Raw genomic sequence first — 25731 nt, 5'->3', positions numbered from 1 at the left:
GGCAATAAAGTGAATCTGCCATCCACAATGCGCTCTGACCTTCTGAACCTAGATTGCCCCAAGATCATATCAAGCCATGCCAATCTCATGACAATTGAGCTCTGGAAACTACAGATCTGTAAGGTTTACTTGTATCGTGGGCAAAATCTTTGAGGATTTTCTGAGAAATGCTATCTGGGAGTTACTCAATAAAAATAACCTGATAACTCAGTATAAGCATTTTTTATGAGAGAAAAATCCTGTGAAAATAAACTTTGTATCTTCTACAAAGAGGTAAGTCATAGGAGCAGAAGAACAGAATTCAATGCAGTGATGGATTCATGACATAAAGGAAGACAAAGAAAACAGTTTTTTAAGTCAGCTCACCAGTCAAACAGTAGTGTAAGTCCAAATCCCTTGTGATCCACGCCCGGAAAGGTAGAGGCCACCGCAGGTACAATACACAAAGAAAAAGAGATGTTCCAGCGAAGATTCCACATTTGGGAACATACTGTATGGGGATTCTTCGCTGGAACATCTTTTTCTTTAATTGCTTCTTGTCTTCCTTTAAATAATGTACCTTGTTTGGTATTAGGACATCTACATGTAGCTGGTTTCTAGCATGGATTCTGTCATTTTACTGGAAAAAATATTCAGCATGTCGTGTTATATTTTCTTACCAATTAGCTGCAGCAGACGATACCGTAGCAGATGTCTGCTGCAGCTAATCAGTAAGATCAGCTGTTCTCCAGTCCTGTTGTGACACCGCGCGCACTCCCGCTGTCACAACGAGATCTGAAGAAGCGAGGGCGCATGTTCCGCCCTTTCAGACACCATACTGTGTAATGCGGGCTTCAAAAACATGGCGCCGGAGATAAGTGCTATGCGCAGGCGTCAACTCTGACACCGTGTAACTGATGAGAGAAATTTGCATACAGCCAGAGAGAGGGAGGAACAGGCGGTGGGGGGAGGGGGGCCGGGAATCATGTGCATAACCCTTCCCGGATATTATCTGGAAAGTTGCACACTTCAATCAAAAAGTAGATGAATTTTCAAACTTCATAAACTTGGATTTCACAGCCTAAACATCCAAGCTGCCCACTAATGGTATGTACAGCCTGTGCCTGATAGTGCCAGTACTGCACTGGCTGCACCTTATATACCAAAATCCTGATGTTTGGTTCCCTTTAAGAGTAGTAGGGCAGTGGACCTCTCTGCCTCACAATGTTGTGACAGTTGATTCAATGTCAAGTTCAAGCAGGGCCTGAATGCCTTTCTTGAAAATTCTCATCATGTCCGGCCCTAGAAGTGTGCGATTTTTGCACCAGCCTCCACATTTCAATTGCACTGCTGATCTCTACTTATGTCCCATGTGGTTAACCTACACCATTTCCTTCATTGATATGGGAATTTGGAAAGGGAGGGCCATCTTCTGACTGCTTTTAGTGGATGCTTCTGTGCATACAGTACAGTGGCATGCAAACGTTTTGGCACCCCTGGTCAAAATTACTGTTATTGTGAACAGATACAAAAAAAACTTGACACACCAAAATGTAACGTTTCGACTCCTATATTTGGGTCTTCATCAGACACAATAGATTCTTGGGTAGGAATATACCTTTAAGATGATGACACTGTCAAAATCACCGTGAGATCTATAGATAAATCAGACCGCTGTTCTGTATAGATGAAATGGCGCTGTGTTGCAGAACATCTTACGTGCAGGGAGGAGAGCGCATATTTCTACTCAAGAATCTATTGTGTCTGATGAAGGGGACCCAAATGAAGGGGTTAAAAACGTTACTTTTTTGTATTTTTTGGATTGCTGGTATAATAAATTTTTTATATTAATTTTGATGTGCCAAGGTTTTTTGTATCTAATGATGGGTTTGAACCATTCTTGAACACTCATAATTTCAAGTGTGCCATAAACCTTATTCTACTTGTTATTGTGAACATTTAAGTAAATTAAAGATTAAATATTCTCTAGAAGGCATAATGTTAAAGATTACACATTTCCTTTGTATTTTAGGAAATAAAAAAAAAATGTAATCTTTTACATTTTAAAAATTACAAAAAGGAAAATGGGCAGATGAGAAAGTTTGGACACCCTTGGAGATTTCTACGTTAAGATAACTTTGACAAAAGTTTTAGACCTTAAATAACCTGTTAAGGTTATTGCTTGGATCAAGCGGCGAGCGGGGGTGCATCCAAGGGTGAGGTGGACCCACTGCACCACAGGGGGTACCAGGACCTACCTAGGCAAGGGAAGGGCGAAATCCAGGGACTGTGGCAGCTGAGCCATGGCTAGGTAACAGCATGACAGGGGACAGGCTAAGGTCAGAAAGGACTGGCACGGACACAGTACAGTTCAGGAACGGATCAGAATTAGGCTGGGTCCAGGACACAGGAACATACTATGAACTCAGGAAGGACAGATCAGGGATTCAGGCTGGTCCCAGGACACAGGAACTCATGCAGGGCAGATCAGGGATACTGGCTTGTCCCAGCCACAGAAACAGACGGGAACAAAGGACAGCAGACGCTGGAACAGGACAACAGACACTGGAAGTAATCAGACTTCACATCGGGCAAGACTCCAGACATCAGGCAGAGGTCCTCACACACCCAACATGAAGCAAGGCACCACACATTGGGATAGGGTTCGTCAGAAACCAAACATTGGGCACAGCTCCACACATAGGGCAAAAGTCATCAGACACCGGACATCGAGCACAGCTCCACACATCAGTCAGAGATGGTCAGACATTGAATATAGGGCAAGGCTCCAGGTATCAGGCAGAGGTCGTCGGAAACCGCACAACAAGCAAAGCTCCAAACATCGGGCAGAGGTGGTCAAACACCAGATATCAGGCAAGGCTCCAGACATTGCGCAGAGATCTTCAGTCACCAGACATCGGGCATGGCTCCAGGCATCAGGCAGAGGTCGTCAGACACTGGACACTAGGCAGGGCTCCAAACATTGGGCAGAGGTCTTCAGACACTAGACATCAGGCAAGGCTTCAGACATCGGGCAGAGACTGTCAGTCACCAGGCATGGCTCCAGGCATTAGGCAGATGTCGTTGAACATCGGGCACAGGTGCAGCCACAGCAGGCGTAGACCGCAGCAGGACGGCGCAGGCACAACAGGCATGGACCATAGAAGGGTGGTGTTGGCACAGACTGCAGCAGGTCTTTGCAGATGCAGCAGGGCGGTCAGGCACAGCAGGCGTGGACCACAGCAGGGCTGCGCAGGCATTGGGGGCGCAGACTGCAACAGGGCGGTTCAGGGATAGATTGCAGCAAGGTTGGTCAAGTTCAGCAGGCGTGGTGTTACGGTTGCTGTGGCTCTGGAGACTATGTCCGGATTTCTTGCTACTGCACATGTGCAAGCGCTGGAGACTAAGTCCTATCTTGGAGCCATTGCACATGTGCGGGTGACATCATCGCTGACACGAGGTCAGATGTCTCTGACACCTTCTAAGCTGATTGACCACTGGTCATGTGCTTGTGACACGTGGTCACATGTCTCTGACACCTTCTATGCCGATTTGTCGCTGGTCATGTGCTTGTGACGCTTTGCTCGGTGATAGGCCAGCGTGACGTCATTGCTGTCATTCTGGCAGCGGATTGGCTCTGGTGTCCTCCATCTTGGATGAGGCACAGAGTCTATATAAGACCCTGACGCACGCCGCCCGGCGCTCAGTCCTCTTGGTTCATGTATGAGGGTAGACGCCCTGTGCACGTCCCTCTAGGCATCTCTCTGTCTATGTTAGGTGAGCGCTACCGGCAGGGTAGCGTTCTTATACCTTACAGCTTCGGCTGCAGTCCGTATCCTTACCTCTTAGTGGAGCGGACATAGGCAGGTGCCTGAGGCACATGGTCCGGCTGGGCCTTGTGATTCTACTCGTAGGTGGACGTTGCCGCTAGGGTAACGTTCCTTATACTGCGTCTGGCAGTTGTTCGTATCCTCGCACACTAAGGGAGCGAACAGAGGTAGGAGCTTTGTGCGGCTTATGCTGCTGTCCGTCTCTTTTGCACCACTAGAAGAGCGGACCTAGGCAGGTGCCATATCTAGTGGTATGTGTCCTCGCACACTAGTGGAGCAAACGCAGGTAGGAGCTTTGTGCAGCTTACGCTGCTGTCCGTCTCCTGGCACCACTAGAGGAACGGACCTAGGTAGGTGCCATTTAACACTTACTGCTTTTGTCTCTGTGATCTTTAACAGAGACCATTCCACATACCCTCCAAGTAAGGGAGGAATTGCTTTATTTTCTAATTATATTCCTCTGTGAGTATAACAGAGGTATTGCACTCTGCACTTGTGCTATTATTTTTTACAGTGGCACACTTATATACCCCTTATCCTCTGCCATAGTCTGCAGCAGAGTCTTTGCACGGTGGACCCTGACTGTCTGACATTCCTTTAGGTTTTATTATCAGACAGCCCCCCGTAACATTAGGACTGAGCCAAGGGTCTGGCAGTTATGGCAGAATATCAGCAGTTACACCGTTACATACAAGTACTTGAGTCGCGGCTCAAGAGTATAGAGGATAAACCTCAGACCATGGTGACATCTGCACATGATCCTCGACTTGCTCTGCCAAACAGATATTCTGGCGATGCCAGATCATGTCGTGGTTTCATTAGTCAGTGTCAGATACACCTAGAGGTCAACTCTTCTCGCTTCTCTACGGAGAGGTCCAGAGTAGACTTTATCATCTCCTTACTTCAGGACAAAGCCTTAGAATGGGCGACTCCCTTATGGAAGCGCTCTGATGTGGTTACTCTGAGACATCAAGACTTTCTTGATGCTCTTAAAGCGGTATTCATGGGTCTGCAGGTTACCCATGATGCGGCCCTGAGACTCTTAGATCTATCTCAGGGTTCGTTATCCACTAGTTCTTATGCCATTGCTTTTAGAACTCTGGTGACAGAACTAGATTGGCCAGAGAAGGTGTTGATTCCTATCTTCTGGAGAGGGTTGGCAGGCTATGTCAAGGATGCCCTTGCTACTCGTGAGGTCCCTGCTTCTCTGGAGGACTTGATCACAGTAGCAACGAGGATCGACGTACGCCATAGGGAACGTAGACTCGAGGTCTCTTCCTCATGCCCTAAGCATCGGGCTATTCCAGTTGTTGATGGTCCACTACCATCTTCCTCAGCATCTGAAATATCTCCCACTCCTATGGAGTTAGGTCATACGTCCTCCAGACTACGCAAGTCTGGTCCTCCTATATGTTACGTATGTCGTCAGGCTGGGCACTATGCCAACAAGTGTTCTAGTCGTCAGGGAAACTCCCAGGCCTAGTAACCATTAGAGGGGGGTTACTAGAGACGTCTTCTGCACCCTCTAAGTGTAGTATCCCAGGTCAGCTCTCATTCTCTGAGAATACATGGCCTATTATGGCTTTTGTGGATTCCGGAGCTGACGGGACTTTTGTGTCCTCAGGATTTGTAAAAGGACACAATAGTCCCTCTATCATGTTAGAGGCGCCTATTCCTGTCCATGTTGTTAATGGGACTATGTTGTCTGACTCCATTACATTGAGGACAGTTCCCTTGCGCCTTTCCCTGCCTCAGGGTCACATAGAGGAGATTTCTTTTCTTGTTTTGCCTGAGGGTATAGACGACGTCCTTCTGGGTCTCCTATGACTTCGGACTCATGCTCCTCACATTGACTGGGAGTCCGACAGCATTATTAGTTGGGGTTCGAAATGTCAGTCCCGATGTCTTCCCTTACCACCTAAGGTCGTTGCGGTTGCATCAACTGATCTCTCTCCCATACCTACCCCCTATTTGGATTTCGCTGACGTGTTCTCCAAACAGGGTGCTGAGGTTCTTCCACCCCATAGGCCGTATGACTGTGCCATAGACCTTATCCCAGGTTCGGTTCCACCTAAGGGCAGGGTTTACCCCCTGTCGATACCTGAGTCGGAGGCCATGTCGACCTATATAAGAGAGAGAGTTTAGAGAAGGGGTTTATTCGTAAGTCTGTCTCTCCCGCGGGAGCTGGGTTTTTCTTTGTTCGGAAGAAAGAGGGTGATTTGCGTCCCTGCATAGATTACAGGGGTCTCAACGCAATCACAATAAAGAACAAATACCCGTTACCTTTAATTTCGGAGCTCTTTGACAGACTGAGGGGAGCTCAAGTTTTTATGAAGTTGGATCTGCGGGGTGCGTATAACTTGGTACGAATTCGAGAGGGTGACAAATGGAAGACCGCTTTTAACACCCGAGACGGTCACTATGAATACCTCGTCATGCCTTTTGGTTTATTTAATGCACCCGCAGTATTTCAGGACTTCGTAAACGATGTGTTCAGGGATTTACTGTTATCCTCCGTCGTGGTGTATCTGGACGACATCCTGATTTTTTCTCCTGATCTGGAGACTCATCGTCAGGATGTCGTTCGTGTCCTTTCCCGTTTAAGGGAGCACTCTTTGTTTGCTAAACTCGAAAAATGTGTATTCGAGCAGTCATCCTTGCCTTTTTTGGGCTACATTATCTCACAAGAGGGTCTGGCTATGGATCCTGCGAAGCTCTCTGCTGTCCTGGAATAATGGTCCGAACCTCATTCCTTGAAGGCGGTGCAACGCTTCTTAGGATTCATAAATTATTACAGGCAGTTCATACCCCATTTCTCTACTTTGGTGGCCCCTTTGGTGGCCTTGATTAAGAAAGGTGCTAATCCAAAAGTCTGGTCTACTGAGACATCCCAGGCTTTTGAGGCAGTAAAAAAACACTTTTCAACTGCTCCCGTTCTTCAAAGACCCGATGAGAATAAGCCCTTCCTCTTGGAGGTTGATGCCTCTTCAGTGGGTGCTGGTGCGGTCTTGTATCAAAAGAACGGTGCAGGTAGAAAAAGGCCGTGTTTCTTCTTTCCTAAAACCTTTTCACCGGCAGAGAGAAACTATACCATTGGGGATAGGGAACTGCTCGCCCTGAGATTAGCCTTGGAGGAGTGGCGTCACTTGCTGGAAGGAGCGAAGCATCCTTTCCAGGTCTATACAGACCATAAGAATCTGACGTACTTACAAACCGCTCAACGTCTGAATCCTCGCCAAGCCCGCTAGTCCTTGTTTTTCTCCCGCTTTCACTTCTCCATCAACTATCTGTCTGGGAGTAAGAATAACAAGGCAGATGCTCTGTCTCGCTCTATGGTTTCTACCCAGGAAGAGATTGACGAACCTCGTCTTATCCTTCCCTCCAGGGTTTTTCATACGCTCTCCCCTGTGACGTTAGACCAAATCCCACCGGGCAAGACCTTTGTGCCGCCTGATCGACAGAATGATATACTGTCGTGGGCCCACACCTCAAAGGTGGGTGGGCATTTTGGTATTAGGCGGACACGAGAGTTACTGGAGAGGTGGTATTGGTGGCCACACTTAGCCAGCCACGTCAAGAGATATATCGGTTCCTGATACTCGTGTGCTCGTAACCGTCCATTACGGCAGAGACCGGCTGGGCTCTTGCATCCTTTACCAGTGCCAGATAGACCATGGGAGGTGGTAGTCATGGACTTTGTGGGTGATCTTCCGTGTTCACAGGGACATAGATTTGTGTGGGTCATTACGGACCATTTCTCCCGGATGGTTCATCTCGTACCGTTATCGAGAATTCCGTCTTCCAGGGTACTAGCCAAACTATTCCTCAAGCATGTCTTTAGGCTTCACGGGATGCCAGATCGTATCATTTGTGATAGAGGCCCGCAATTTGCTTCCCCTTTCTGGCGAGATCTTTGTAGCCTTCTGCAAATTGAGTTGAATCTCTCTTCGGCATACCATCCGGAGACCAATGGTTTCCATGATTATATACCTTCGACACTTTGTTGCTGAGAACCACGATAACTGGTCCTCCCTCCTACCCTGGGCAGAATTTGCCCTTAACAATTCGCTGGCTGAGGCCACTGGGCAGACACCATTCGTACTCAATAATGGGCAACACCCTAGGGTACCGGTACCGTTTCCCGCTGCTGCACCTTCTCCTCTTGTGGCCGACTGGGCAACTAATGCCAGAGAGGTTTGGGATCGGACTCAAGAGTCGATCCAAGCAGCTAAGGACCGTATGAAGACAGTGTCCGATCGGTTTCGTCGCCCGGCTCCTGTCTTTTCTCCAGGGGATTTTGTGTGGCTCTCTGCAAAACACGTGAAACTTAGAGTGAGCTCTGTCAAATTTGCTCCTCGCTTCCTGGGTCCTTATGAGGTTCTTCGACAGGTAAATCCTGTAGTCTACCAATTGAAGTTACCCGTCCATCTTAGGATCCATGACAAATTCCATGTTTCACTGCTGAAGCCGGCTATTTTACCTCACGCTCGTGAAGTGCACTCTCCTGCCTCTGATTCCTCTCGCTCTAGCTATGAGGTACGAGCCATAGTTGGTTCTAAGATGGTTAGAGGGCGCAGGTTCTTCTTGATAGATTGGGATAGCTATGGCCCGGAACATCGCTCATGGGAGCCTGAGGAGGCTGTCCATGCTCCCGATTTAGTTGCCGAGTACCTGCGTCGCCGGGAGGGGAGCCCTTGAGGGGGAGGTACTGTTACGGTTGCTGTGGCTCTGGAGACTATGTCCGGATTTCTTACTACTGCACATGTGCAAGCGCTGGAGACTAAGTCCTATCTTGGAGCCATTGCACATGTGCGGGTGACATCATCTCTGACACGAGGTCACATGTCTCTGACACCTTCTATGCCGATTGGTCGCTGGTCATGTGCTCGTGACGCTTTGCTCGGTGATAGGCCAGCGTGACGTCATTGCTGTTATTCTGGCAGTGGATTGGCTCTGGTGTCCTCCATCTTGGATGAGGCACAGAGTCTTTATAAAACCCTGACGCACGCCGCCCGGCGCTCAGTCCTCTTGGTTCATGCATGAGGGTAGACGCCCTGTGGCACGTCCCTCTAGGCATCTCTCTTGCATCTCTCTATGTTAGGTGAGCGCTACCGGCAGGGTAGCGTTCTTATACCTTACAGCTTCGGCTGCAGTCCGTATCCTTACCTCTTGGTGGAGCGGACATAGGCAGGTGCCTGAGGCACATGGTCCGGCTGGGCCTTGTGATTCTACTCGTAGGTGGACGATGCCGCTAGGGTAACGTTCCTTATACTGCGTCTTAGAAAAATATATATTTCTCTTTTCCCTGAAGAAGGAGACGGCTTATGTCTCTGAAACGCGTTGGATGCTGCAATAAAAAGAGATTTTAATTCAACATACATTCCGACAACAGTGGCTTCTTAGCGCGGCTAAAACCCGATTCTCATATATATGTGTGCATATATATATTTTTCTAATACGCTTCCCCGGGGCCGCTGCTTGAACCACGCGTACACTCATATGCTTTAAAAGGGGTTGTGACTGGCACAACCGCTCCAGGTGAGTGTATCTTTTTACATATATATACGGTTAATACCGGGTAAAACCCTATTTGCGCCTTTGTTTCCCCCCTTCCAGAAGTTTATACTGCGTCTGGCAGTTGTTCGTATCCTCGCACACTAGGGGAGTGAACAGAGGTAGGAGCTTTGTGCGGCTTATGCTGCTGTCCGTCTCTTTTGCACCACTAGAAGAGCGGACCTAGACAGGTGCCATATCTAGTGGTTCGTGTCCTCGCACACTAGTGGAGCGAACACAGGTAGGAGCTTTGTGCGGCTTACGCTGCTGTCCGTCTCTTTTGCACCACTAGAAGAGCGGACCTAGGCAGGTGCCATATCTAGTGGTTCGTGTCCTCGCACACTAGTGGAGCAAACGCAGGTAGGAGCTTTGTGCGGCTTACGCTGCTGTCCGTCTCCTGGCACCACTAGAGGAACGGACCTAGGTAGGTGCCATTTCACACTCACTGCTTTTGTCTCTGTGATCTTTAACAGAGACCATTCCACACACCCTCCAAGTAAGGGAGGAATTGCTTTATTTTCTAATTATATTCCTCTGTGAGTATAACAGAGGTATTGCACTCTGCACTTGTGCTATTATTTTTTACAGTGGCACACTTATATACCCCTTATCCTCTGCCATAGTCTGCAGCAGAGTCTTTGCACGGTGGACCCTGACTGTCTGACATTCCTTTAGGTTTTATTATCAGACAGCCCCCCGTAACACGTGGACCATAGAAAAACGGTCCAGACCCAGACCGCAGCAGGGCAGTGCAGGTACAGCAAGCGTAGACTGCAGCAGGGTGGTGCAGGCACAGCAGGCTTGGACTGTAGCAGGGTGGTGCAGGTACAGCAGACGTGAACTGTAGCAGGGTGGTACAGGAACAGCAGGCACACCAGACTTCAGGTTCAAAACACAAACAGGACTTTATTCACAGATACAGGACACAGCAGGGCTACATCAACAGGACACAAACTGGTACCAAGGGAATACATAGACATGACTAGTGCTGGATACAGACAGAACAGAATAACAAGGCAGGACCAACGCAGAGCTAGGTTAGGGAACCTAAAGCAGTGCTCGGCCCTGCCTATCAGGAAAGAGCAACTTTTATACCAGATGCCTCCCAGCCATAGGCAGGGAACACCAATTCAAGTTGTGCGCACCACCCCAATATAAGTGGGGAAGGTGAGCGTGCTTTATTCTTTAGCTAGGAACCCAGCACAAAAATCTCTGGGCCTGGGGCCCAGTGACCGAACACACGTGAACGGCCATACAGAACAGCAGAGGACCACACAACACGTGAGTGGCAATGCAGCAGAGCAGGGAACAGCGCAAGCAATCATAAAGGAAACTGCAATGTCCTTCTTCGACAGAGAGGCAAAAGGACGGGTAGTCTTTTGAAATGCATTGGAACTCTTTTGCAAGCAGCGGGTACCCATAGTGAGCCTGCTACAGTGCGTGATGTCACAGCATTTTCAAAGTATGCCGCTCTTTTACACAGTAGAGGTGCTGCCTGCATACCGACACTTCTTTCAAGACTCCAGGATGATAGGACAGGAGGATAAGCACACTCATCATCCACGGAGGCAGCCCTCTGCCACTCACCATCTGTACAAGCGCACAAGACTTTCTAAAGTAAGTGGTGCGCTCATCGCTATTCAATTAGGCTATAACAATGGCATCTGACTACATCACAATGTAGGTTTCCTCTGTTCCAGAACCTTGAGAATTTAACCTTTTAACCCTGTAACAGCTACAACAGGGGTATTTGATTACATAATGTAATGTGTGTTTCCTCTGTCCCAGTACCTGTTTTAAAATTAAAATATACTAGGGGAAACCAACCCTTTTGCAACAATAGACTTTCTTAATTGTTTTCAATTAGGAAATCAATTTACCTTTACAGATTATTCTGACTATTTAAATCCTAGGGGTCTTTATTTTCTATGAGCTTCTGTTTTTGTTCATATTGTCTGGGAAGCGCAGTGGCCCACCAACGATTACATCTGTAAAAAAGCAGAAGTTGAAAAGAGTATGGCTTCTACAAAGGGATAATGATACTAAACACAAGTCAAAATCCACAATAGACTACTTCAAAATTTGCAAGATGATGGTTTTACAATGGCCCTCACAGTCCCCTGATCTGAACATCATTGAAAATCCATGGCTAGACCTCAAAAGAGCAGTGCATGCAAGACGACCCAGGAATCTCACAGAACAGGAAGAATCCATGAAAATCCCTTAAATAAGAATTCAAAGACTCTTGGCTGACTACAAAAAGCATTTGCAAGCTGTGATACTTGCCAAAGGGGGTGTACTAGGTACTAACCATGCAGGGTGCCCAAACTTTTGTATTGGCCCATTTTCCTTTTTTGTTAATTTAAAAATGTAAAAGATTAAAATATTTTTTTTGCCTAAAATACAAAAGAGATGTGTCATCTTTAACTTTGTCTTTTAGAATTACTTAATCTTCAACTTGCTGTCACGGAAGGGAAGAGAGGCTATGCCAGCCATATAGGACAACACACAGGAAGGGGGAAGGAATGCCTTATAGCTAGGGAAAGGGGGAAGTGGTAAGCCCTAACAACAACCTTCAGCTCACCCTCACTGCCCTCACCCTCACTGAAACATGACGGCAATCACCAGAGCTCTGGTAGATAACAAAACACAAACACTTATTTGAGCGGCAGCAACCACAGAAGTCTCTGGTGCAACAGAAGACGACCTCTCCAGAGCTTAGCAAGTAACAAACTATAAGCCGCACCCAAACCACCCCAGGGTGAGGTTAATAAAGGAAGTCAGAGAATAGCAAATGAGAGGCAGGATGACAGTTTTCCAGGGTTATAGAGTCCGCCTGCTGCAGAAATAGGGAATTGTCAGATAACAACACTTGCTGCCAATCTCTGTGATCTTCTTGCACTCGCTGCCACTGGATTATCAGCTGGCCGTGATACCTCCATGGCAGGCTGTGACACATCCTTGACACATGCTTTTTAACTGTTCACAATAACTGTAATTTTCACCAGGGGTGCCCAAACTTTTGCATACCACTGTATGTGATTAAATTTATAACTTCCTACTAATATTACAATGATTTGCATTTTTTTGCAGCAAAATACTGGTAATGCCATGCTGTACCAGTGTACAATCTAATAATGTACAGCGTATTAGTCTTACTCCTAGTAGCCATGGCTTCCTGCCAATAACACTTGTAGAAAAATGAAGGCATGATGTTACAGCTGTAGATAATTATCATTTCAAGCAGAATTAATGCCTAGTCACCAGCAGATGTAAGATCAGATATTATACAGTTACATGCTGAGAAGAACTGGCACACAAGCTCACAGTGACATAAAGTCTCCCCTCAAATTGATGGGTATTGACACACTGAACACTGAGCCTGCTACTCACTGACTATATAAACTGACAATCGCATTGATAGCAAACAGTGGGCAGCTACAAAGAGCGAAGTACCATTCCCAAGAACACATTATTCCATACTTTGAAACATAGGTTTGGTTTGGAAACATATATAAAGATATATTGGAAAACCGTCCATTAACAATTCCATGATGTAATATTAATAATTAGAAAGGCTCCTTTTCTCTACTGAGGAAAGGGTCACTGATTACTGTATTTGTTGGAATATATCGCTAGAATATACGTCACACTGTGTGGATATGGTGCTCGGATAGGAAACCGCACCATATACAAATAAACTGTATGAAAAAAGGGAAAAAAGAATATAGCACTCACCGGTTTTTTGCTGTGCAAGGTGCAGTTTATTCAATGGTGGAGGTTACATGTGTGGAGAGGGCTGGTAGGGGAGGGAGTACACGCCGTACGTGTCAGACGACGGCCGTTTCGCACCTGTCTGGTGCTTCAGCTGGTCAGTAGGACCAGCTGAAGCACCAGACAGGTGCGAAACCAACCAGCTCTCTCCACACATGTAACCTCCACCATTGAATAAACTGCACCTTGCACAGCAAAAAAACGGTGAGTGCTATATTCTTTTTTCCCTTTTTTCATACTGGATGGCACTTGATTTTTAAATATATGCACCCCGGAGCTGTACTGATTCAAGCCTTTAAGCAAGAGACTCTTCCTGTAATGGATACAATGGGTGCTGAGTAGTGCCCTGGATTTTTCCCTCTCACAATTTTGAAAATACAAATAAACTGACTTTCACATAGTTTCCTGTCTCCAATCCGTCTGAAGAAGGCCTTGCTGACCGAAACATTACATATGTCAGTATTGCGATTTCCACTAAAACCTATAGCTCTTGATTGATTAATAAGGGCCAGATTTCTTTTCTATATTTTTATTAGGGGGAATGGTACCCTTCTTACTTTTGTTTGCCCGGCATCTCTGCCAACCACACAACTACAACACAACCATATTCAAATGAATTGGAATGAGATGCAGTACTGGCACAGTATAATATCTGAAGTAATGCTGTGCAATGAAAATCCAGAGAAAATCTTCATTTTCAGTCTTCATTTTTTTATGAGAATATCCCCATCTGTAATACATTTATATTTGGTTTATTTTAAAACAGTGATTCACCAGTAATCAAAGTTTAAAAGTAAATCTCCATTGTTTTTATGTAAAAAAGATATTGAATTCTTAGTGGTTAAGTAGTTGAATGGTATACATAGAGAAGCAAAAGGGTAACAATGTTTGAACTTTTCATTTTCAGTCTCTATGTCTCACCTTCCACTACAGCTTTGAGCGTGAGTCTACCTTCATTTTATAGACTATCATCTTGGCTATATTGTACATAAATTTAACTTGCAGCTATTTAGCATATGATAAGTCATGCAGATTATTGTCATGTCACTGCATTGTTATTGTTTTGCTTCTAAAAATCTAAGTTTCAATTTTCATTATTTTGTGAGTATTTTGTAAATCTCCTTTGGCTTTCAACACTGCATGAATCTTTCTGGGCATGTTCTCAATTAGATTTAAGCAAGTCTCGACAGAAATCTTATATCAGGTCTCATCTACACTTTTCCAATCTTGTGCATACTGGTCGACTCACTTGGGTATGTATACAGCTTTTTCTTCAACTCTATCCACAAGTGTTTGATTGGGCTGAGGTCTGGGGATTGTGGGGTCCAATCCAGCACATCTACTTCATTGTCATTGACCCATTTCTTTGCCAATCTTGACTTATGCTTTGGGTCATTCTCCTGCTGGAACACTATATGGTACTTTTGATACACATAGTACTCGGGTTTACAAAGTAATTCGTCTTGTAGGATACTCCCACATAGCTCAGCATGGAGACCACCATTGATCCTGGTTAAGTATCTAATGTTTTCGGCTGTGAAACAACCCCATATTATCAGGTTTCCTCTACTGAACTTAACAGTTCCTTAAATTTCTTGATCCATTAGCCCCTTTTTCGCTTGTTTCTTCCAGACCTATTTTCACCCTTCAGAGACTATTGTATTGACTTTTGTTTCATCACTCCAAATCATCCATTTACAATTTTCTAGTGTCCACTTTTTGTACTTCTTTGCATACTCAAGCCAACACTCCTTATGACAATATTGAAGTTGAGGCTTCTTCATCTTTTTTCAGGCCATCATTCCAGACTCGGGTAACGTGTGTAGCAGTGTAACGTGTGTAGCATGGTGCTTGCACAGAGAGTCTTTGATCTCATTATTATGACGCATATGAGCCACCTCCACATCTGTAGTTGTCACGCTAGATCTGATTGACTTTGTGATGAGTTGACTTATTGACTCCTATATTTTACCTGGATAGGCCACCTCTTGGTTTTTCAATGGATGGAATGAATATATTTACTCACATATAGCTCAGCATTTAGACTACCATCAATCCTGGTCAAGTTTCCAACACCTTTGGCTATGAAACATCCCGATATCATCAAGCTTCCTCCACCAAACTTGACAGTTCTTTCAATTTCTCAATTCATTAGCCCCTTTTTACCTTGTTTCTTCCAGACCCTTTTGCACCCATCAGAGCGTAGTCTATTAGACTGTCTAGACTGTCTAGACTGTCTAGACTGTCGCCTCATTACTCCAAATCACCCGTTTGCATTCTTATATTTACCGCTTTTTGTACTTATTTGTAAACTCGAGTTGAAGCTTCTTGATCTTGAAGCTTGATATTGAAGTTGAGGCTTCATTACCGTTTTTCGTGCCACGATTCTAGACTTGTGTAATGTGTGACACACCAAGAACTAATAAACCTTGTGATTAGCTGAAATGATGACTGATATTTTGTCTGGACATCCACCTCTTGGCTTTTGAATGGATGGATGGACTTCATTTCATATTCTTTCAACTGTCATGGCACTCACATGATTCTGTTTTGCAATTTTCTTTGCCAAGAGACTGCTGATAATGAACTAGATTATGCTGTTTCTCTTTTCTTGGGAAATCTTCTTCATGGCTGCTCCTCGATTCGAACCAGTGACCTTTTTCTTGGGAAAAAAATAAAATAAATAAATAAACAAATAAAACACTGAGCTTATAGGGCATGTGAAAACAGGTTGTAATTTTAGTATACAGGAAGAAAAAAAATTCAAACACCAGGTGCGAAACAGTAACAATGCAGTAACATGATTTCCATAGCTAATCATATGCTACATACATAGTTGCAAGTCAAATTTATATATGAGATAGCCAAGATGATTATTTATATGATGAAGATAGTCTCACGCTCAAAGATGTAGTGGATGGTGAGATATGGAGCCTGAAATTCAAATGTTCAAAATATTATTACTCTCTTGCTTGTCACTGTATTTGTAGGCCATGAGTTCCTCGCCGGTCTTGATGAGGGACACTCCTGATTCATTAAAAGCAACTGAGTGGCTGAGTGCCCCTGCCTGGATGAAGATTTTTGGTCTAAAGAAAGCCACAGCTGGTCATGAATTAGATAGGCTGGGCATCATGCTCCCACCGTGCCCCAGCCCACTCCAGCTCTGCCCATTTCAGCAGAACTAGAGACTGGTGTGAAAACACCAACATTTCCATTAATTTCAGGCTACCTCATTGCAGTGAACTATGATTTGCTCTAATAAACATCAGAGTTTCAAAGAAAACACTTTTTGATAAAAACTAATGCATAGGGAGAAACGCTTGGACATGGGAGAGATGTCTGTTGGGCAGCTTCCATCTGACATACTCCACCTGTTGGCTCAGCAGAAATGAAAGGTATTTTACTTAACGCAAATATGGAGAGTCTTGTCAGTCAAGTCTCCTCATGCACTTCTCCTCATGCCTAGCACTTCTCCGCATTACTCTGAAACACTGCACAATATGTCATGGCCGCATAAAAATTGCTGACAGGTTCCCGTTGAATAATTATTTATTTCTATGATTTTACTTTAACAGATACCACATTTTTCACCATGCCTTGAGTTTCCACATTACAAGTTCTCCACACATTAATGATGTAGATAAATCTTTTCCCATGGCGTCATTTGCTAGTCAGAACAGGTGTCACCACATGATTGCAATGTGAAATGAAAGTCCCGTTGATTTATAGCCAGCATGTGAAGTGACATGGTAACTACCAAATGAAATAATGAAATCACAACCCAAAAATCCTGACACCTGGACAACCAAATAAGACGAGGGTAAATATCTTACCTTTGTGATCCCATAGACACTGTTCCGAATTGAAGTTGTCTTCTTTCTCCTTAAAGCAGAGGTTGAAAATGCCATGTATAATGCATGAGAACTATTTGTTCTCGTGGAGAAGGTTATGCTTTATAAATATGATGCCTTACAAACATACAGAGTCTTAAAGGTCTGTATTAAAAACTAATGTTGGATCCATCTGCTTGTTGTACACGGTATATGCAAAGAGCTACTTTATATGGTACTAACACCATGAAGGGTAGGCAGGTATATCCACCAGATAATTGTCGTATTTCGCCAACCCTTATCAAAAAAGAACACCTGATTCTTGTGAAGATAATTTTTCATTATTTAGGAAAGATCTAAATAAATCTTGCCTCTTTGAAATTCCTTTATGTGGAGTTCTTAGGCCTCGTTCACACATCAGTGTTTGTATGTCAAAGCTAGGAGAGAACACACTCATGGTTTTGGCATGCCGATGAAATACTGAGCAAAAATACTAATGTGTGAATGAGGCCTTAAGGTTTTTCTTGACTTGTTTTATTTAGCACTTAATACCTGGATGGCTCTGTATGATCTGCCCTGCTATCTGTATTAATAATTATTCCCTCTTAGGTTACAACAAAGAGAATATTCAAAGACTAGAAAGACCGAAACATCTCAGCCCATACTGCAGGGAGACTATGAAAGCATAATACAGGGAAACGTCTGAGATTTCTTTGCAATGTGGGACCTTACTAGGCAGATTATAGGGTGATGGGAGAATTTTTAAAGGAGCTGTATGAAAGCACTCCTGTCGTGGTGTCTGTGTGAGACTGTAGCTCAGTCCCTTCCGGTTACTTCTATACATACAGCACAAGAAAACCAGATATCTTTCTATAATGTTGTACGAATTCTTTAACTTAAAGAAGTTGTCCACTACTTTTACATTGATGGCCTATCCTTAGGATAGGTCATCAATGTCTGATTGGCCAGGGTCCGACACCCTGCACCCCCACTGTTTCCGGTGTTAATGGTCGTAGCCAGAAATGCTCATTTCCGGAGCTGCCCTGTCTCCTGATAGTGACCGTGGCTGGGTACTGCATATCCCCTCCTATTGATTGGAATGGTATATGGATACCCAGCCGCGGTCACTGTCAGTTGACGGGCCAGCTCTGAAACTGAGCATTTCCGGCTGAGTGCTGCTACCACTGGCATTGAGAACAGCTGATCGACCGCAGTGCCAGGCATCAGATCCTGGTCAATCAGCTATTGATCACCTATCATAAGGATAATTCAGCAATGTAAAAGTAGTGGGTAACCTCTTTAAAAATACTTGAAATAATATCCTTCGGGGACATATTCATAAATGTACATTTAATAATTTTGTTTGAATTGCTTAACTTTCTCTAGACAAAATAAAGTGTTGTACTACATTGCAGCCTCACTGTTAGGAATGAAGATAGAGGTGAAAATTCAGGAAGAACGCCCCACACGACAAAGATGGAGAATATCCAAGCCGTAGAAGAATGGTGAGTGTACATTTCATTGCTAATTTGACGGTATAGCAACAATTCGAATAATTCAAGTTTAAAGAGAAATTTTCCCGTACTCGTTCTTTTTTTAGGATAACCACTAGGCATGAAGTGAGATGAAAGACTTTAAAATCTATTCTCAGCCCAAGCATTCGGCAGTGTTCTCTGCTGAACCCATCACATGCTTTTGGTTTCAGGAGTCTAGTGACAAAATTCTTCCTAACTACTATGAAATGTATTAGTAATGACAAGCCCAGTAATTTCATGGAAACAAATTTTGATTAATATTATTTATTTTGTATTTTTTATAGTGATATCTGTTTCATATTAAAGCTATTTGCCTAAAAATTATGTAGAAAAATCTTGCATCTCTTGCATGGTTCATCCATTGCCCACAGGGACAGGCTTTCTATCGAATTTCTCTAAATATTGGATGTTCCCTGTGGCTGATACTTGGACCACGTTGACAGCAAAGGTTGACACGGGTTGAAAGAGACAGTTGAGTATATAGTTGTAAAAAAAATAACAGTATTGACCAATAGTACAAGATTTGGAAAGAATAGTTAAATGTTAAATTGCTTTGCTACAAAGAGTGGACATTTGATATGTAATAATGCTTTATGCTCTTGTCTTGCATTTCCAATAACAGAACAATTTTATATTTTTCCTTAGATCTTTGCATTGTGTTATTCCTCTATTATTCGTTCTGGGAATGTATAAAAGAGTTGACAACTGGGCATTAGAATTCCCATTGTCAGTGGCTGTGTCACTTCATGGTTTGAGTTTGTCCGATCAGTGCTTAAATTGAAAGCGTACGTTTAGACAAATGTATTTTTGCTCTCTGTGTGGAGAACATAAAATGCAAACACCCTATCACACCGTGTTTGACTCTAAACTTGCAGAGTTGTCGCTGTTCACACTGCAGAATTTGACACTCCACATTATGCTTTCTATGGTGCTTCTGAGTTGCACTAACAAGCTTGAGTGTCAACCTGCTGTGTGCTCATTAGTGCTCGGGGTTGCAGTAGTTAATACCTGCTAGCCTGCTGGTTACTTCTTGAATCACATGTTGTGGGAGATCTATCACAGTTACTCCCCGCCTTGTTAAGATGGTGGAACCTGTTTTTCCATGCCGACTACAGCTTTTGCTAAACCAGTGTGGTATTCCAGTTGCTGGTGATTTATTGTGCACTGCTTGCTGTGCTGTGGAAATCTTCTCGTTGTCTGGTTATTTCCTCCCTGCTCTTTATTTCCTTCTTATCATGTATTGTCTTATATCTCTGTGTATACTAGCTGTGATAGAGTTTTTGGTTTCTCCGTTTGTCTATACCTGTAGGTTCAACCACTCCTGTGCTGGTCCTCTCCAGGGATGGGCGAAAGGGGTTATTAGATCAGGGCTGGACAGGAGCAGGGCAAGAATGGTGACCCAGACATCTTCACCATCAGAAGTATTTCTGGGATTAGGGACAGCTAGGGCCCCCTAGCCTGAGGGCCAGTCTAGGAGCCCCGGCCCTTGTTATCCCTTCACACTCCATGATACACACCTTATTGGCATAGGAAATAGTAACACACGGTTTTCAATTTATTTTATTTTCACGAGGACCAACAGATAAATGGCTACCATAACCTCAAAATCCATTGATTTCAATAGAAATTGTGTATGCTTATCCTTATGATGTCCTCAGCGCCACATGGCCCCGCTCAGCTCCACCCACCTCGCACTCTGCCGTCCGCACACATGGCCCCGCTTGGCTCCACCCACCTCACACTCCGCCGCCCTCACACATGGCCCCACTCGGTTCCACCCACCTCACACTCCACCACCCGTACACATTACCCCGCTCGGCTCCACCCACCTCGCACTCCGCCGCCCGCACACATGGCCCCGCTCGGCTCCACCCACCCCGCACTCTGCCGCCCACACACATGGCCCCGCTCAGCTCCACCCACCCCGCACTCCGTCGCCCGCACACATTACCCCGCTCGGCTCCACCCACCTCACACTCCGCCGTCCGCACACATGGCCCCGCTCAGCTCCACCCACCTCGCACTCCGCCGTCCGCACACATTCTCGGTGGCCGACTGCTGTGAGCGATCAGCTGATCGCTCTCATTAGCCGACCGCCGGGAGATCATCTGTTTGCTTTCAAAAGCCGGCCGGCTAATGAGAGCGATCAGCTGATCGCTTTCTCTTTTACAACGGAGTCCGACAATGAATTCTATTCTTGTCATCCGTTCTACAACGCATCAGTCACAAGTGTCAAGCAATGCATGTGACTGATGCAAAACAACAAGAAAGGAGAAAGCAATCGCACATGTATCAGATGCACACCAGAGTATAGGATAAAAAAATGCCTTTATTGTATACCAATCTTAAAAACATTTAAAAAAGGTGCAAAACATACAAGCCACCAGAGGTGGGGGCAAAAGTGCTCTGGGCAAAAAAGTCACAACAGCATAACAATGATAATCACATGCATGAGTAAAACAATCGCAAAAAATGCTGTGGCCTGCCTGCCCTGGGCATTTCCTTGTGCCATTTTAGTGCCTATTCTGCATAACCATTATTGATCATTTGGGGTATTGTATTTCTCAACCAGATTTTTGTGCAGACTCCTGTCAGTACTAACCCCTTGGCATCTACATGGGTTACATGTACTGCACTTTCTCATACAGGTTTAGGGAATGTATTTAGGTCACTTGGTATGGTATTTCTATTTTGAGATCTTTCACTCAGATTTACCTTTTTTGCGTATTTAGGATTCATATTCTGGATTATTGTATCATTGTTATTCATCATTTGCGCAATTTATGCATTTGTGACCCTCCCTCTGTACTATTATATTTATTATTCCTCTCTCAGAATATTGTATACAATTGTCTGATTCATGTTACCTCCATTACCCCTGGTTGTCCAGATCCAACACTGTTGGGCACTCAGCATTATATATTGGCACTCTCTTTCACAGCATTTTTTGTGATTGTTTTACTCATGCATGTGATTATCATTGTTATGTTGTTGTGACTTTTTTGCCCAGAGCGCTCTTGCCCCCACCTCTGGTGGCTTGTATGTTTTGCACCTTTTTTAAATGTTTTTAAGATTGGTATACAATAAAGGCATTTTTTATCCTATACTCTGGTGTGCATCTGATACATGAGCGGTTGCTTTCTCCTTTCTTGTTGTGTCTATCCATTCTACCGCACCAGGTAGCACCCTTTTTGGTATCACCCTTTATTTATTCTAAAATGTTTGTGCGCTCCTACTAAAATTCATACTGATGCAAAACAACGGAAATGTTAACCTAGCCTTACCTGCGGTGATAAAGTCCTGCCCTCCCGACGTCAGCGCTGTCACTGTCCTCCATGGCCGCCGCTTGTCACATCTCCTCTCGCTGCCGACCCGAGACTGTCACTAGCGGTGACGTCACAGGCTCCCGCGATACTTGGTTGTGAAGGCGGAGGTCATTAAACTCAGTGACAGCTCTTCTATCAGCTGTGCAGTGATCACTGCAGGTAATGTACCTTGCTATCCTCCTGACATCAGCACTTGTCATGCCCTGCAGTGACCTGGACTGACATATTGATGTTAGCTCAGGTCACTGCACTGCTCTCCCAGCCAATATGGAACATTCTGTCCTTCATTGACTGGGACATTGACTATGGTATGGATCGTCATGGGAACCCCTTGGATTACACCAGACCTGGATTTGTTTTTCTTTCTAATAAATCGGTGAAAAAGGGAATGTTTTAGGTAGTGTTTTTTCAAATAAAAATGTGTTTGTCGTCTATTTTTTTTTTTATTACTGACTGGGTTAGTAATGTCAGGTATCTGATAGACGCCTGACATCACGAACCCCAGGGCTTGATGCCAGGTGACATTACACATCTTGTATTAACCCCATATATTACCCCGTTTGCCACCGCACCAGGGCAACGGGATGAGCTGGAGCGAAGCACCAGGATTGGCGCATCTAATGGATGCGCCACTTCTGGGGTGGCTGCGGCCTGCTATTTTTAGGCTGGGGAGAGTTCAATAACCATGGACCTCCCTAGTCTGAGAATATCAGACCCCAGCTGTCTGCTTTACCTTGACTGGTGATCCAATTTTGGGGGGACCCCCACGTGTTTTTTTTTTTTTAATTATTTATTTAATTTAAAATAAGAGCGTGGGGTGCCCTCAGTTCTGGATTACCAGCCAAGGTGAAGCTGCCATCTGTGGTCTGCAGGCTGCAGCTGTCTGCTTTACCCTAGCTGGCTATCAAAAATAGGGGTAACCCCACATCATTTTTTTTAAAATTTATTTATTTTTTTGGCTAAATACAAGGCTAAGCACGCCTTAGTGCCACATGAAAGGCAGCAAAGGGTGAAAAATTACAAAATGCAGGAGAGTGGGACATGATGTGTTTTTCTGCTATTGTAATGACAGAAAAGACTGATATGAAGTGTACAAGCACAAGAAAATCACCAGAGCACTCTACACTCTGAAAAGCAGTAGAAAATGGCACTAGAGTGAACATGTGACCGCCTCATGTAGGTTGAAGCTATGGATCCTGGGTAAATTTATGTATTTTCCCTCCTTCAGTTTTTTTGCAGTACGCAAAAAAACGAATGACAAACGGATGACATACGGACCGTATACGGAACGGAAACGGATGCAACACGGATGCACCCGTGAAAAAAACGGACCGTTTTTTGCGTACCGTAAATCGGATCGGTCGTGTGAATGTAGCCTTATTCTGATCTGCCATTTATAAACAGAAGGCAGAAATAAGTGAAGAGCGCCCCCCCAGCGTCAGAAAATCTTCGGGGTTTCAGGGGGTAGCTGAGACCCTGGAGACCATGATTCAGGCGGTTTTTTTCCGGTCCCCGCTCACGTGATCATCGGTATACACCGTACACCGATGATCACGTTACAGTAAATGACAGCACCGGTAAAAAATTATTTATCTCCCATCTGGCATGAACAAACATGTCAGATGGGAGATAAATCTCCTCCGCGGTCCCCTCCTGTCCCCCGGTGTCGCCAAAGTGCCCCCCCCCCGACCCACTCCCGGAAATCCAAGATGGCCGCATTCACCCTACTCCTCTGATTTCTGTCGCATGTGCCATGACACATGCGACAGAAAACTCCTCCCCAGGCCCTGCCAGGTCACCCCTTATAACCACACCGGTAACCTGTGCAGCGTTGATCCCCCGCGGCCCCCTCCTTCACAATAGATGCTGCCGCATGCACAGAGCGGCTGTCATCTCAGCTTCCCGTCTTCAGTCTCAGTGAGTGGTGGTAACCATGCATCTGTAAGCTACTGCAATGCCCTGCTCATGAGGTAAGGAACATAGTTGATCAGGAGAGCTATACTACATTTCCAAATAGAGGTGTTTGATTTTATAGTTGCCCTGCTGAACGACTACCAAACATGAGAGTCCGTTATATGCCACAAGAAAACATATCTAAATAGCGAGCTCTGTTGCTTAGTATTTGTGACGACATGGGTTAAAGTTTCTTAAAATCCAGCCAGACAGCATGATAGATTGTCTATAGACGGGGGAGAAGTCCCTCATTGTTTTTACAAGACTCTTGTTGACTCAATGTACTTGTGTTGGCCACTGAAAGCTAGACGTATTGTAGTTGTGTATTGATAATGTAATTACCTTAGTAGCCATTGTCTAGACGGTGACTCCCAGTTTACATGTACACCCTCAGGCTTTCTACCCATATCATTTAAATGAACATTGTCCATGCAGCTTGAAATTCCTCCAATGGGAGAAGCAATCTTGTCCAACCAATCGATGAGGACACAGTGTACCCAAGTGGAAGGTTGTGGCTATAAAAAGGACTTCTTTAAGCCACCAGGGTTGTTGATGGTTGTTGGATTCAGTCTAAGCTCTTTGGAGCTGACTGGAGGATCAGGACATCTTATGGCTTCAATCTAGGGACTCCGGATCCGGTTGGAGACCATATCCACAGCCTAGGGATTTCGACTCCGGCTGCCAGGATTGTAACAGCAAACCAGGACTACCTAAGGAGGACACGCAGCCCGTGTCTCCACAGTATTCATTCAGTTGGATAACTAGACTTAAAGGGGTATTCCATCTCCAAGATCCTATCCCCAATATATAGTAGGTGGAATAGCAATAATATCAGCAAATACCAATATTTGGAAATGTAGAATAGTTCTCCTGATTAGGAATGCCATTACCTCATGAGCAGGGCATTGCAGCTTTGGTAGCAACAGTTATCACATGGACTCTGCTGCTGCGGCCCCGGGGAGAGTGGGTGCAGATTCATTGCACCCACACTCCTCACATGGAGGGTCTACAATCCTATAAAATGGGGGATACGTTCCATGAGCGTGTCCCCCCATATTCTAGACGGTCCAGAGTCGTCGTGGGACCCCCTTATTTTTTTTTTTTTACAATAAATTGGTGAAAATGTTTTGGGGAGTGTTTTTTCAAATAATTTTTTTTTTGTCTATTTGTTTTGTTATTACTGACAGTTTGTGATGTCGGGTATCTAATAGACGCCATGACATCACAAACTGCTGGGCTTGATGTCAGGTGACCTTACAGCTAGTATCAACCCCATTTATTACCCCGTTTGCCACTGCACCAGGGCACGGGATGAGCTGGGGTGAAGCGCCAGGATTGGTGCATCTAGTGGATGCGCCACTTCTGGGGCGCCTGCGGCCTGCTATTTTTAGGCTGTGAAGGGCCAATAACTATGGACCTTCCCACCCTGAAAATACCAGACCACAGCTGTCCGCTTTACCTTGGCTGGTGATCCAATTTGGGGGGGACCCTACTTTTTTTTGTGATTATTAATATTTATAAAATAATTATAAAAAAAGAGCCTGGAGTGACCTCCACATTGGATCACCAACCATGGTAAAGCTGCCAGCTGTGGTTTTCAGGCTACAGCCGTCTGCTTTACCCTAGCTGGCTATCAAAAATGGGGGGACCTGACGTCATTTTTTTTAACTATTTTTTTAAATAAAAAAAATTAATGGGTTTTCCTGTATTTTGATTGCCAGCCAAGGTAACGCCAGGCAGATGGGGGTGGCAACCCGTAGCTGTCTGCTTTATCTGCGCTGAGAATCAAAAATACTACGGAGCGCTGCGTCATTTTTTTTAATGATTTATTTTTACAGTACTGTGATGTCAGGCAATCGAAATACAGGGAAGCCCATTTTTTTTTTTTAGTTATTTAAATAAATATTTAAAAAAAATATATATGGGCTCCCGCTGCATTTTTTGTATTGCT

General features: G+C 44.7%; 1 protein-coding gene across 5 annotated transcripts in view; it reads left to right on the top strand.

The window, feature by feature from the left end:
* RGS17 (regulator of G protein signaling 17) overlaps positions 1–25731 on the top strand; it is a 172048-nt gene that overhangs the window by 105815 nt on the left and 40502 nt on the right. For 3 of the 5 annotated variants that reach the window (XM_075339567.1, XM_075339572.1, XM_075339570.1), the window contains exon 3: positions 18382–18471. In XM_075339567.1, coding sequence (XP_075195682.1) covers positions 18382–18471 — 90 coding nt within the window. The remainder of the gene's footprint in view (positions 1–18381; positions 18472–25731) is intronic. The other 2 variants (XM_075339568.1, XM_075339571.1) reach the window with 1 other exon arrangement.

The sequence above is a fragment of the Anomaloglossus baeobatrachus genome, chromosome 3 (genome assembly GCF_048569485.1).
Source record: "Anomaloglossus baeobatrachus isolate aAnoBae1 chromosome 3, aAnoBae1.hap1, whole genome shotgun sequence".
Classification (NCBI taxonomy): domain Eukaryota; kingdom Metazoa; phylum Chordata; class Amphibia; order Anura; family Aromobatidae; genus Anomaloglossus; species Anomaloglossus baeobatrachus.
Note: the sequence above shows the minus strand (reverse complement) of the source record. Positions and strands in the feature narration are given on the sequence as shown.